Source organism: Martes martes, assembly GCF_963455335.1.
Source record: "Martes martes genome assembly, chromosome: 2".
In the NCBI taxonomy this organism is placed as follows: domain Eukaryota; kingdom Metazoa; phylum Chordata; class Mammalia; order Carnivora; family Mustelidae; genus Martes; species Martes martes.
In genome coordinates this window covers 152,389,822-152,403,461 of record NC_137889.1, presented here as the reverse complement: position 1 = coordinate 152,403,461, position 13,640 = coordinate 152,389,822, and the positions used below count along the sequence as shown (strand labels likewise).

Here is a 13,640-nt window from a genome sequence, read left to right as displayed (position 1 = left end):
GCAAAGAGCATAGCACAATGCCAAGATCATATTAGTGGTCTAATAAATGTTCCCACCCACACACCATATTTGATACAGTGCTTAATTCCCTTCTGCCCTCTATTTCATTTCTGATAGTGTGAAAGAACCTACTAATCATAGTGCTAGGAAATCTCCGCAGCTGCAGAGAACTCCTTCCAGGACAGGTCAGCTTATATTATCTTCCCTACTTAGTAGCTGTGGTTCAACAAAGCCTGATAAAGGAGTCTGGGGTTTTCCTAGGCTTCCATGAAAAATTTGAAAGTATGGGGTGCCTTGGTGTCTCAGTCAATTGAGCATCTGCCTTGGGCTCGGGTCATGGTCCTGGAGTCCCGGGATGGAATACCGCTTCAGGCTTCCTGCTCAGCCGGGAGCCTGCTTCTCCCTCTGCCTACTCCTCCCTCTCTTGTGCGCTCTCACTCTTACCCTGTCAAATAAATAAAAATCTAAAAATAAATTTTTTTGAAAGTATAAGGTATCCCACTGATGGAGCACCTGGGTGGCTCAGTTGGTTAAGTGTCTGCTTTCGGCTCAGATCATGATCCTAGCGTCCTGGGATCAAGCCCTATGTCGGGCTCCCTGCTCAGGGGAGTCTGCTTCTCCCTCTTCCCCTTCCTCTGTTCCTGCTCTATCTCACAAATGAATTAAAAAAAAATTTTTTTCTTAAAAAAAAATCCCATTGGAAAATATTTCAGCCCCTAGACCTAATAGGATCATATTTAAATAAGTAAAACTTCGGGTTAGATCACAGTCTTAACAAACCTTAGTGTGAATTCTCAACCCCATTCAGACCAGATGTCACTTTTAAAAATAATGTTCATGTTACTATACTGAAATTCAGAGATAATTTTTTAAATGAGCACACACATTTTTAAAAACCAGTATAATTTCTTGATAGTAAGATAAAGAAATAAAAGGAAAGTCATTACAATTAAATGTATATTTCAATATATAAATGATCTGATATGATTAACTCTATGACTTAATGTATTATTCCGATGCTTGGACATCTGGGTAGACTCACCATGAACAGGTCAAATACAATACAAGTGTGTTATATTGGCAACCAAATAGCATGAGCCATGTGACCATTGATGATGTGATTTTCCAAAATGGTGAACAACTTTTGGTAACATTTTTGGACTAAAAAGGCTAATTTCCCTCTAGTTTACACAGTGGTTGAATTCCTAGGGGTAATAAGACCCTGCAGAAAGTACTTTAAAGGGAGCTTGTTTAAAATGTGGGTTCTTGGACACTCAACTCCAAGTATTTTGACTCAGGGAATCTAGCATAGGACCAAGACACTGTATCAAGAGAGATTTTGGTTCAGGCATTCTGTTTTCTTTTTTTTCTTTTTTTAAGATTTTATTTATTTATTTGACAGACAGATCACAAGTAGGCAAGAGAGGCAGGCAGGGAGAGAGAGGAGGAAGCAGACTCTCCACGGAGCAGAGAGCCTGATGTGGGGCTCGATCCCAGGACCCTGGGACCATGACCTGAGCCGAAGGCAGAGGCTTTAACCCACTGAGCCACCCAGGCGCCCCCAGGCATTCTGTTTTCTAAATGCACTGGGAAACTGAGATGTTGTCTCAGAGAGGAAACCTAAATTTAGTAGGAACCACAAACCCAGGTTGGCCATTCCTAACCCAGTGTAGAATCCTGGGGCCAGAGTAAGAAATTTAGAATAGGAATATCTTGGTCCAGACACAACTGGGCTACTTGCAATTGCCTGGCTTGGTACAAATGTTCTGGATCTACTTTCTTATCTATAAAAATGGGTATAGTTACCTGCAGTGTAGAGAATGGGATTGTGGTTTCTGAAACCCTTTGGAGCTTGCTTGCTTTATCAAGATGACTAAAACTCTTGATATAAAGCAGTCTGTAAAATGAAATATATTAAGCATGAAAATTGCTTATTATGTTGATGCTATTATTCACACGTTAGGAAAATCTGATCAGGGTGTTGTCACTTTGCCCCAAAGCCCACTGTTTGAACCCAGAGTAAGTGAGCCACAAAGAAATTTGGTCACTAACTCCTGCACTCAACAAGCAAAATAAAAATGCACAAACTCCTAATCCTGACAAGATTCTGGCTCCATCTGGCCAGTGGCCAAGAGCGTGGATATGGATGAGTCACACTTCCCTTTCACTGAGCTCGGTTTACTTAGACTTTCAGCTCTGTTAGTCAACTACTCCATCCCTCTTTGCTTCCTCCTTTCCCACACCTGCTACCATCCTTTTGGCCTCTCTGATGACTTTTCCTCTGCTCTCCTACCGCTTCTTGTACTACGCGTTCCTCTCTTTCTCGTCCCAGATTTCTGTCACCAGCTCCTCTGGCCGCCCCTTTGGCTTCTTCCCTTTGTTCGGTGATCTCTGGCAATCCTCCCGCAACGTCCGGGCTCCTCCCCAAGATGGGGGAAGGGGGGTTGCTACCCGCAGTCCCGACTGAGGCCCACACTGTGCACCCGGGTCCCGGTACCTCGTCGCGTCCCCGCGACTTGCTCTTACCTCCCCTTCCCTCTCAAGACCTCCCGGCCCCAATCTTTGCCTCCAGCGCCGAGCTCTGAGGCTCCGGAGCCTGGGGCTAAGGGTGCTGGCTGGTCAAGGTGCCCTGTCCCTCGCCACCCGTCCACCCCGGAGAACATCGCCAAGGGCCCCTTCCCAGACCGTGCTCCCCGGCTGCCCGAGGCTGAGGCCGGCCCTAATTCTTCCTTGGCTTGGGATGCCCACCACCGGCAGTCGCTGCTGAGTCTGGAGCCAAGAGCCACCCACGTGTCCAAGAGCGCGGCGCGGGGCCAGCGCAAACCTCTCCAAGGCCGGCGGCTTCTGGTCGCTGAAGCTCCACTGTTGCAGGCGAAACCCGCACCGGCCGGAGAGCGGCGCGCGGGTCGCCGCGAGCGGCACGTGCGGATCCTCGGCGTCTCGCCGCAGGGTGCGGGTGCCCGCAGAGCCCGAGAGCCAGCGAGCGAGCTCCGGAGCAGGGAGGGTGGGCTCGCGAACCGCCGAAAGGCCAACACCTCGGGGCGGCAGGGGCCGCGCGGCGGTGCGGGCGGCGGGACTGCAGTGCCACCGTTCCGGAGAAAGCCCACACGCTCACAGGCCCGCGCGCGCACGCACGTGCACACCGCGGGCAGCGAGAACACGAGCGAGAACCCTTGAGTGTTGGACGCGTTATAGCCATGGCTTCTGTCCTCAACAGCAAAATTCACGCGTCCGGGACTTGCCAGGGCTCCAAAGCTGATGCCCGCGGTGGCGCCGACTGGAGAATGGACTGGGATCCCGACATGCACGTGAAAATGTGCAAGAAGATCGCCCAGCTCACCAAGGTAAGGTGAGGCGCTGCGGGCCGGCGAGCTGCGCGCCCTGGGTGGGGTGCCCAGGTTGGGGGACAGCGGACGCGCCCAGGGGAGGCCCAGGCTGAATCCCGGCAGAAACTTTGTCTGGGAGGTCAATCGGTAAGGGAAGCAGTCCTAAACCTTGGTAAATTGACCTTCTGGAAGCACCTCTCTGGAGAGAGAGGATCCTTACCAAAGAAACTCCTACAGACTGCTTGCTGAGCAGGTGGTCTGTGCCCCCAAGGTGGGAAACATAGTTGAATCAGTGCTAGTGTGAATTCTGTGTGTGTGCGCGCGCGCACACGCACGCGTGTGTTTTCCTTTGCCAGTTCTGCTCAAATGATCGTGTCTGGAATGTTGTGATTTTATTCATCGCTGTACTTTACAGCTGGGGAGGTCATGTGGACTCTGTTTAAACACTTGATTAATTTATTCCTTCATTCAACAAATATTTGAGCCATTTGTTGAGTGCCGGCAGCTTGCCTGGCACCGTACTAAACCTGGAAGGCAGCCCAGGGGATTTACTATCAAACTGGGTGCAGATGTGTGTAAGAGCATAAATGGGGAAGTGCACCATTCCCCATTAATTATTGGATTATGAAAGACCTTGGGAGGTCAGCCAGCCCATCTTCCTACGTCCTCCCAGGGACAGTACTGAACCTCTCCAGGACAGGATGAAGACCACCAAGAAGATGCCACCTTGCCCTTGGTTAACCCTCTGCAGCTTCCCTGTTAGGAGCTCCTTGTTGTAGGTTTCCCCTCTTGTGCCTTGTGTATAGATGGAAACAAGATTCCGTTCTTACACAAGTTTCCAGTGGGAGAATATAGCTGTTTGCCTTGGGGTTTCCTTTTGACATCATAATAAACTCCTGATACCATGACTGCTAGTGGAAGGGTCAGGTCCAGATTCTGTCCAGCAGTATATGGGACATGCTCTCTTCCCTGTCTTCCTCCCACCTCCCCCCCCTTTTTTTTGTAGGTTCACAGGCTCTTTCCTATTTTGCCAGAGGGAAGGGAGCACAGGGACTTGAAAATGGACACTAGCTGCCTTCTCCTGCCCCTCCTATCAACTTCTCCACATTTTGGCATATGAACCTGTTTCCAAACAGTGATCTCTTTAGTCAAGGATTGAAAAAAGGGATTGGAGATACCCCTTGAGGGTTTGGCATGTGTGGCTGGCACTACTGATCTGATCTACATTTATCCAAATGTGACATCAACCCCTAAAAAATATTGATTTAAGGCTCTAGACACAGTATAAGCCATCTCTATCCTTAAAGAATCTAAAATGTTTTTGTAGACACGAGTTTGAAATATGGAAAGCAAACTCAGACACTACTATATAATCAATTGCTAAGCTGAGTATTTCAAACTGTGAGTTCTATAGAAGTGGAAACAAAGGGTAAGTAATTATGGGCAGGAACAGTTAGGGAAGATTTTTAAGGAAGAGAGGAAGACTTTAATTCAGTTTAAATTTATAGAGTGCCTACTGTGTGCCACGTGTTGTGTTGAATATTGATGGCATAAAACTGACTAAGACCTGGTCCTTACCCCTGTGTATAACAAACACTTGAACAGATCATTTCAATACAATGTGGGAAGCATTCCACTCTGTAGTATTTACGGCACACCTATTAAGTGCCAAGCACTGAAGCTAACAGCAGTGGAGAAAGCAGCATGATCCCTGGCACACAGTAGGCAGTGTTTCTTCAAAGGATAGTTTGCATTAGAAATCATAATGGATTCTTATTATGTAGTGCCTCTCTTTATGGTTTTTATGCTAATTGCTTAAATTAGACATTTTAATATTGATATCAATGTGCTACCTTTCTTTTGGCTAATGTTTGTGTGTCACGTATTTTCCATCTCTTTAGACTGAATCTTTCAGTAAATTGATTGTATTTCTGCCAGGTGAATTTAATCTTTGTGCATTGATTGTGATTACTAATATATTGGGGCTTATTCTTCTATCATGTTTTATGTTTTTGTGTGCTGTCCTTTTTCATTCTTCCTTTTCCTCTATCCCTGCCTTCTGTTGAATTAGTAAAATGATCTATATTTCCACATTTTCCACTGCTGGTTTGAGGGCATTAGGCTTTATTTCTATTCTTCTCGAACTGTCTTTTATTTTTCAACATATGTACTTAACTATAATTTTTTTAACAAAGTTATGGTGTAATTCTTTCTTCCTGTAAAAGATTTTCTTTTAAGATTTATTTAGTTATTTTGGAGAGAGAGCAAGAAGGGGAGGGGGCAGAGGAAGAGAGAATATCTCAAGCAGACTCCCCACTGAGCCTGGGTCTCCACCTGGGGCTTGATCTTAGGACCCTGAGATCATCACCTTGAGATCATCACCGTGAAATCATGACCTGATCCTAGATTAAGAGTTAGGGGCTACACCTTCTGAGCCACCCAGGCGCCCCATTCCTGCAAAAGATTTTTGCACACTTTACCCATTTAACAGCCCTTTCCTTTTCCATCTTGCCATTGTTGTCTAGAGCATTTGACATTTTTAAATTTGAAAATCATTTTTATGATCAAGTGTTAATTAAATTCACTGACATTTCATCACTTCTCACTATTTTTTTCTTAAATCCAAAGCCTTCTCTTTAGGTTCACTTTTCTTCCAGCTGAAGTTTATTTCTTAGTAATCTTTGCTGTTGAGGTCTAGGTGGGGGAGGGAATTCTTTGTATATTTGAAACTGTAATTATTTTGTCCTCAGTGCTGGGTGATAATTTATTGGATATAAAACTCTAGTGAACAGGGGCGCCTGGGTGGCTCAGTGGGTTAAAGCTTCTGCCTTCGGCTCAGGTCATGGTCTCAGGGTCCTGGGATCAAGCCCCACATCGGGCTCTCTGCTCGGCAGGGAACCTGCTTCCCCTCTCTCTCTGCCTGCCTCTCTGCCTACTTGTGATCTCTGTCTGTCAAATAAATAAATAAAATCTTAAAAATAAAAAAGTAAAACTCTAGTGAACAGTTATTTTCCCAAAGCACAGTGATGAAGGTACTCCATTGTTTTCTGGCACTGGTTGTTGCTGGCGAAATTCTGCTGCTAGACTAAATTTCATTCCTTTGTGGTCAGTCTGCCTTTCCCTTGATAACATGTGATATTTGTGTTTGTTTTGTTTTGGTGTTCAGCACTTTCACCAGGACTTTCTATATGTTAGTGTACTTTCTGTTGAGGACCGGTGTGCTCTCTTTAATTCTGTAAAATTATCAGTGATTTTCTCTTCAGATAATGTTTCTCTGTCATTGCCTACCTTTTCTTTTCTGGAACTGCCATTAGGTCAGTGAGGAAACCTCTTCATCTATACCCTGAAATGTGATTAAAAAAATATTTTTTGCCTCTGTGTTGGATTCTGATGAATTCCTTAATTAAATCCTTCTGTTTACTAGTCCTCTAAATAAGTTGTCCAGTCCAAAGTTTTTCCCACCTTAAGTCTTAAGTCCTGTCAAGTTTTAGAATTTCAATAATTATATTTTTCATTTCTAAGATTACTTATTTCCTTTCTGACTTTAATAACTTAATTTTTATAGTTTTATTGAAGTATAATTTATATATTATAAAATTCATCTATTTAGGTGTACGATTCAACATTTTTTAGTAAATGTTTAAATGTTTAGTAAATGTTCAGAGTTATTACACTGTAACATATATATACACTATAAAATCCAGTTTAGGACATTTCCATCCCACCAAAGAAACCTATTCTAGGTACCCATTTGTCATCAGTCCCCATTCCCACCCCTACACCAGGCAATCATTAATCTACTTTCTGTCTCTATAAATCTGTCTTTTGCAGACCCTTCAACTCAATGAAAGATACAATATATGGTATTTCCATCTGGTGCTTTTCACTTAGTTGCTAAATCTTAGCAGAATGTTTCTGAGGTTCATTCATGTCATAGCATATGTCAGTCATTCATTCCTTTTCACTGCTCACTAGTATCCCATTGATGGATACGTACCTTCTGTGGCAGACATTTGGGTCATTTCCTCTTTGTGGCTATTGTAAATAATGTTGCTATGAACATTACATTCCTATGCAAGTCTTTGTGTGGACAAACATTTTCATTAGACTTGGGTAGATGTCTAGGAATTGAATTGTTGGATTGTATGTTACTTTTTAAAAAGATTTTATTTATTTGGGAGTGAGAGGGAGTGCACACATGAGCGGGGGGTGCAGCGCAGAGGGAGAAGCAGATTTCCCGCTGAGCAGGGACCTTCTCCTCCCCCACATGCAGGTCTCTGTCCCAGGACTCTGGTATGACCTGAGCTGAAAGCAAATGCTTAACCCACTGAGCCACCCAGGTGCCCTGAATTGTATGTTATATTTATGTTTAACTTCTGAAGAAACAGCCAAACTATTTTCCAAAGTGACTGTATCATCTTACATTGTTCAGCCTACTTTCCTAGGAAAACCTGATCCAACCCCATGCTCCCAGTTCTCGAGTTACAGTGAAGTACATTTCTTTGCTTACTCCACAATTCACTCACTTCCCTTCCTTTTTCTCTTTATGTTTACTCTCCTGAAATGTCTTCTTCTCTAAAAGTTGAGTTCTACTTATCTATTAAGTCTCACTTCCCTCCCAAAAAGCCTTTGAAAAACCTAGCTTTTGAAATTAACCATGCATTCATTAATTATTAATTGTGCATTCATTATTTTTTCTTACATCTGTTTTTCCAGAAGTTTGTACAATGCCTGGCACATGGTAGACTCTCAGTAAGCTTGTTACATTTAAAGTTTCCTCCCACAGATTTGGTTAACACTTCTTTCGTGATATTTATCCATCTGGTATCATAGTTGATTTGTATATACACATACATATACATATGTATGTATTTGTACATATTTATATATATGTCCCTTAAAAATCATAAACTTGAATCTATTCACAATACTTTGGACCTGATAGGCACTCAACATATGTTAGGGTAGTAAATATTCATTCACATGGTTTTTCAAAGTCCAGGGTGCACATTAAAATCCCCTGGGTAGCTTTTAAAAATACACCAGTGAGACGACAACTAGACAGATCCCAGACTGAAGTCTCTTCTGGAGGGAAAAATGTGGCAAGGAGACAGTCAAGTCTATGGACAACTGGAATTTGATGATAGGGAGATGAAAAGCGTGCATGTCAATGTTAAACTTGCTGGAGTTGAAAATATACTTTGTGGCTATGCAATAACATATCCTTATTCTGGGTAGTGCACAGTGAAATAGGTCTTACTTTAAAAAAAAATAATTATTTATTTGAGACAGAGAGAGACAGAGAACACACATGTATGCGAGGGGGGTGCAGGTTGGACAGTGGGGCAGAGGGAGAGGGAGAAAGAATCTCTAGCAGACTCCTCACTGAGCATGGAGCCCAGAGCCAGCTCAATCTCACAACCCTGAGATCATGACCTGAGCCTAAATCAAGAGTTGGGACGCTTAATTGACTGCACCACCCAGGCACCCCGAAATAGGTCCTCTTTAAGGACATAAGTATGATGTCTTACTTTCAAAGTATTTTATTTTATAAATAAAACAGAAAGAGAGCAAATGGTAAAACAAATGGGACAAATGTGAGTCACTGGGGAGGCTCAGTAAAGGGTATGGGGTTGTCCTCTGTGCTGTTCTTTTCCCCGGCAGTGTTTTTCTAAGCTTGAAATTGTTTCCAAATCAAAAGTTAAAAACAAACACAAAGCATGTAAGGCCCCAGGCCCCACCTGTGGAGGAGAGGAGAGAACGGTAACAGGCACTGCTGCTTTCTGAGTCACTCAAGAACTCTTGATGTTTACTCGGGGTCAAGAACCACCATTTCAGAGCACTTGAAGGTTTAAATAGTAAAGTGGGCACAGAGGAGTCATTTGGGCCCTAGGAGGTTCCAAATTCACTCCCCACTAAAGCCTTTGGGAAGCTTTTGGTTCTGAAAGCATCAGTCAGGTTTGCCTAGCCCTGACCCTGGGCCTGTCAGGCCAGCCTCTGCTTTTTTCTTTGCCCTAACAATGTCCAGCTGATTCTTTTTTTTTTTGGCAGGGCTCCACATCCTCATACCCAGAAGGTTTGGCATCCCTCACACCCAGGGATTCTCCGGTTCCCAATTTCAAGGAGGTATAGAATGTCTTGCTCCAAATAAAAGCTTTGTATTAGAACAAGAAAATGAAAGGGACAGTCCCTCTCCGTGAGCCATCTCTCGAACTGAAGGCTGACTCTCAGGGCCTGGGACCACAAGCGTGAAAACCGCATGCACATAGCACTCCCTCTCGTCTCCCGATCAGAGGAAAAGCGCCCAGGAGACAAGGAGCAGTCTCGTTAGGTGCCAGAAGCTGCCAAGCTAAAAGCATAAGGAGTAGAATAACCCTGTAGGACCCTCTCAGTCACCCATTGAAAAGGATCTGTGCCAGTCTCTTGGAAGACCCTGCAATCAAGGGCCTGCAACTTCCACACATTAGTAATACCTTATGATTTTTTTTTAGTGTTTGTAATGCTTTCCTTTTTGAACTTTAAGGCTTTCTATTATTTCCTCACCCCTGTCTTTTATTATTTATTTACTTTATTAAGTATAGTTGAGACAGTGTTACATTAGTATCAGGTGTACAGCACAGTGATTCAGCAGTTCTACAGGTTGCACAAAGCCCCGAACAATAATCACTGCATGATACATTATTACAAGACTACCTCCCCTATGCTATACTTTCATCCCCTTGACTTATCTGTTTTATTTAAAATTTATTTATTTGAGATAGAGAGAAGAGACAACACGGTGGAGGGGAGAGGGGCAGAGGAAGAGAATCTCAAGCGGATTCCCCACTGAGTGAGGAGCCTGACATGGGACTCGAGCTCACCACCCTGAGATCACCACCTGAGCCCAAACCCAGAGTCAGACTCATAGCTGACTGCAGCTTCCAGGCACCCATTGACTTATCTATTTTATAACTGGAAGTTTATAGCTCTTAATCTCCTTCACCTCTTTCACCCATCTCCCTAACTCTCTTCCTTTCTAGCAACTACCAGTTTGTTCTCTATATTTATGAGTCTTTCTGTATTGTTTGTTTGTTCGTTTTGTTTTTTAGATTCTGCATATGAGTGAAATCACTGGGTATTACACCCATATGAAAAACACTGGGTGTTTTTCTGTCTTATTCCACTTAGCATTGTACCCTCTAGATCCATCTGTGTTGTTGCAAATGGCAAGATTTCATTCTTTTTTGTAGTTGTGTTCTTTGCAAAGGCTTTGACATACTTACTCATCCTCTGTGTGCACAGCAGTTCTACATAGCAAGAAGGGAAGCACCATCTCTAATGGAGGGAGGAAAAAATCCAAGACCCAGGAGAGAGCCGGAATTCTTGCCTGATGATACATTAGTATGTATTGACAGAACCAGGGCTGGGTGTGTTTGTGGGGGGCGAGGTGATATGTCTACCCTGGTCATCCTTATGTTTCCATAACCTCTCCCAATCATCTTTACTACTTTTTCCCATGGAGAGAGAAAGGTGTATCCAATTAGTGAAGCTGAGAGCAGGGATTGGGCAGAGCTCTTTCCTCAGCCTACCTTTTTTCTCATGGAGTAATCTGCTCATAGAAGCACACATTCTACTCTGTCTGCCAGGCCATTAATTTTTACATGATCTCACCTTAGTCCAATGTCTACTAAGAGACGATGATATTGATGTGTGGGGGAGATAGTGGATGTCTGTAGAGATGGAGTGGATGATACTGTTATGGGAATAGGTCCTGAGTATGATCAGAAAGATTAAGGAAAAACAATTGTAATTTCTTTTTTTTAAAGATTTTTTGTTTATTCATTTGAGAGAGAGAGAGAGCATGATGGGGGGAGGGTCAAAGAGAGAGGGAGAAGCAGACTCCCTATTGAGCAGGGAGCCAGATGCAGGGGCTCCATCCCAGGAGCCTGGCATCATGACCTGAGGCGAAGGCAGATGCTTAACTGACTGAGCCACCCAGGTGCCCCAAAACAATTCTAATTTAGACTCATAGTTATCTTTTCAACCAATTTAAACTTGATTAATTTCTAGAGGGCTTCTTCTTACTTTTACTTATACTAGGAAATATAGATGAAAAATTAAATGAGAATAAACATGAAGACACCTGGAGCTAATGAACAATTTTGGGGTTTACCTGGGACTGTCCTTCCTCCTGATCCTTACATGGTTGATATCAGCTAAAAGACCATCTCTTTAGAGAGGCCTTTTCTGATCTTCCCATGCAAAGGGGCCAACTTTCCTCATCTCTAATCAGAAAAAATTAGGTCTTTCTTCCTTGGTGATTTGACAGAGGAGGTTTCACTAACTTAATGTGGAGCATCTCACCCAGGGCTGTTTATATCATCATCTTGATAGATACTGGTTTCCCTTCCATTTCTGAACTGGTAGAACTGCAGAGGGCCGGAGCTCTCATGCAGTCATCAAAACCAGCAGTGGGAACAAAGCTAGCCCTTCTCTGGGACGGAGAGGCAGTATCCTAAGGCAGTGGGAGTGATGCCTGTTAGCGACAGGCTGCCACTTGAGCCCTGTGTTTTCATGGTTTAAAGGTGTGGAAGTTTTATTGCACCAACTGACTCCTGCAGCTTCTCTGAAAATACCCTCCTGCTTGCTGGAGCTTGTTTGGGGACAGATGTTCAAGCAGTTCCACACCAGTTTGCTTTAGGATTCGAGATTGGAAAACTACAGATCTGTTTTAACAAGTCCTCTCCATTGGAATCTTTCCATTTAATGATGTGATTCATGGTGTCAAGCTGGCTATCTCACAAAAATCTTTTTGCCATAAAACACTATGAGGTGCACTTGAAGTTGGATGTCTTTGAAACCTACCCGCTAAGATGCCTTCACTTTTGCATGACTCTTCTGGTGTCTACATCCCTCCTTCCTCCGCACAGCAGCCAGAATGACCTTAAACCTGAATCACACCCTCACACACTTTTGGTGGGGACATACCACATGGCAGCCACTTTGGAAAACGGGCTGGCAATTCCTCCATTAAACAGTTGTCGTATGAACCAGCAATTCCCGAGTCCTCAAGAGAAGAATGGATAAATAAAATGTGATACAGAGTACAAGGTGGCAGGGAGGGGGACACGTAGTGGCTACGGGGTGCAGGGTTTCTTTTTTGGGGTAAAGAAAATATTCTAAAGTCAGTTGTAGTAAGGGTTACACAACTCTGTGAATGTCCTTAAAGCCACTGACTTGTACTTTAACTGGGCAAATTGTATGGTGTCAGAGTCGTATCCCGAAAAAGCTGCTAAATTAAAGCAGACGAAAGAAATTCAAACCAAACAAACTGAATCCTATCTTCCTCCTGCTAAAATGCAGTTCTGAAGCGAGTCCCAGCGACTTCACCCTGTAAACAAATAACAAATCAGCCCGACTGTTCCCCATTTCCACCTCCCCCTCTGCCCCAACCCCTTAGGAGCCTTGGGGCCCACCCTTGCCACCTCACATGGGGGCAAGAATGAGCTTTGAAAATAGAAACCAGAACATGGTCTTCTGTTTAAAACCCACCAGCGGCCTCCTGTTTCACTTGGAATAACATTTGTTCACCTAGGATAAATTCTCTGTCGTGGTCGCCTGAGGTGGCCACTGTCCATGTCTCAGTGTCATCTCTCGGGCCACAGTGGTCTTCTTTCGGGCCTTCAGATGTGTTGGGCTTGTGCTGCTCAGTGAATTTGTTCTGGGCTCCTTCTACCTGATCCTGACTTGGCTGACCGGGCTCGGCTCAGATGTCTCTTCAGACCACGCCACCCTGTCTGCCTGGACAATGCTGCTGCCCAGCCCCTCTTGGAGGTCCTCTCAGCTCCATCTGCTATCATCATTTTTCCCTCTTGCTGTTTGTCACTTTCTCTTCTCCACAAAGGAAGTTTCTGGAGGGCAAGGATTTCTGTCTGCTTTGTTCTCTCCTGCACCTCCACGGCCTGAAACAGTGCCTGGTTAGTGATGGGCTACATGCATAAAACTCTTCCTAGACCTCCCTTTGCTCCTAGCTTAAAATATGAAAGTTTAACCATAGCCTATATATATTTTATGGTAGCTTTTTTCAAGGCCAGAACTCAGGAGGTGCTAATCTCTAATTTTCGGAGTGGCGTGGAGAACTGGTCTTATCTGACAAATAAGAGGATTTCCCCCATTCCCCCATGGCCAGCATCTCACTTAGTCCCTCCCAGTCCCTGACCACAGACGCAGGGTCTGACCAAACTTGGTGCCTCCATTGGTCAGATTTAAATTCCTTCCGGACACGAGAATTATAAAACAGGGATGAGCAATCATACACCATTTTAGAGAACACAT

The 13,640-nt window shown here is 44.1% G+C and overlaps 1 protein-coding gene across 1 annotated transcript in view; it reads left to right on the top strand.

Moving 5' to 3' along the window:
• The first annotated feature begins 2,796 nt into the window (after positions 1-2,796).
• Positions 2,797-13,640, top strand: part of FAM184B (family with sequence similarity 184 member B) — a 159,430-nt gene continuing 148,586 nt past the window's right edge. The window contains exon 1 of the mRNA XM_080796825.1: positions 2,797-3,344. Within this exon, the coding sequence (XP_080652951.1) occupies positions 3,198-3,344 (147 nt within the window). The 5' untranslated portion in view covers positions 2,797-3,197. The remainder of the gene's footprint in view (positions 3,345-13,640) is intronic.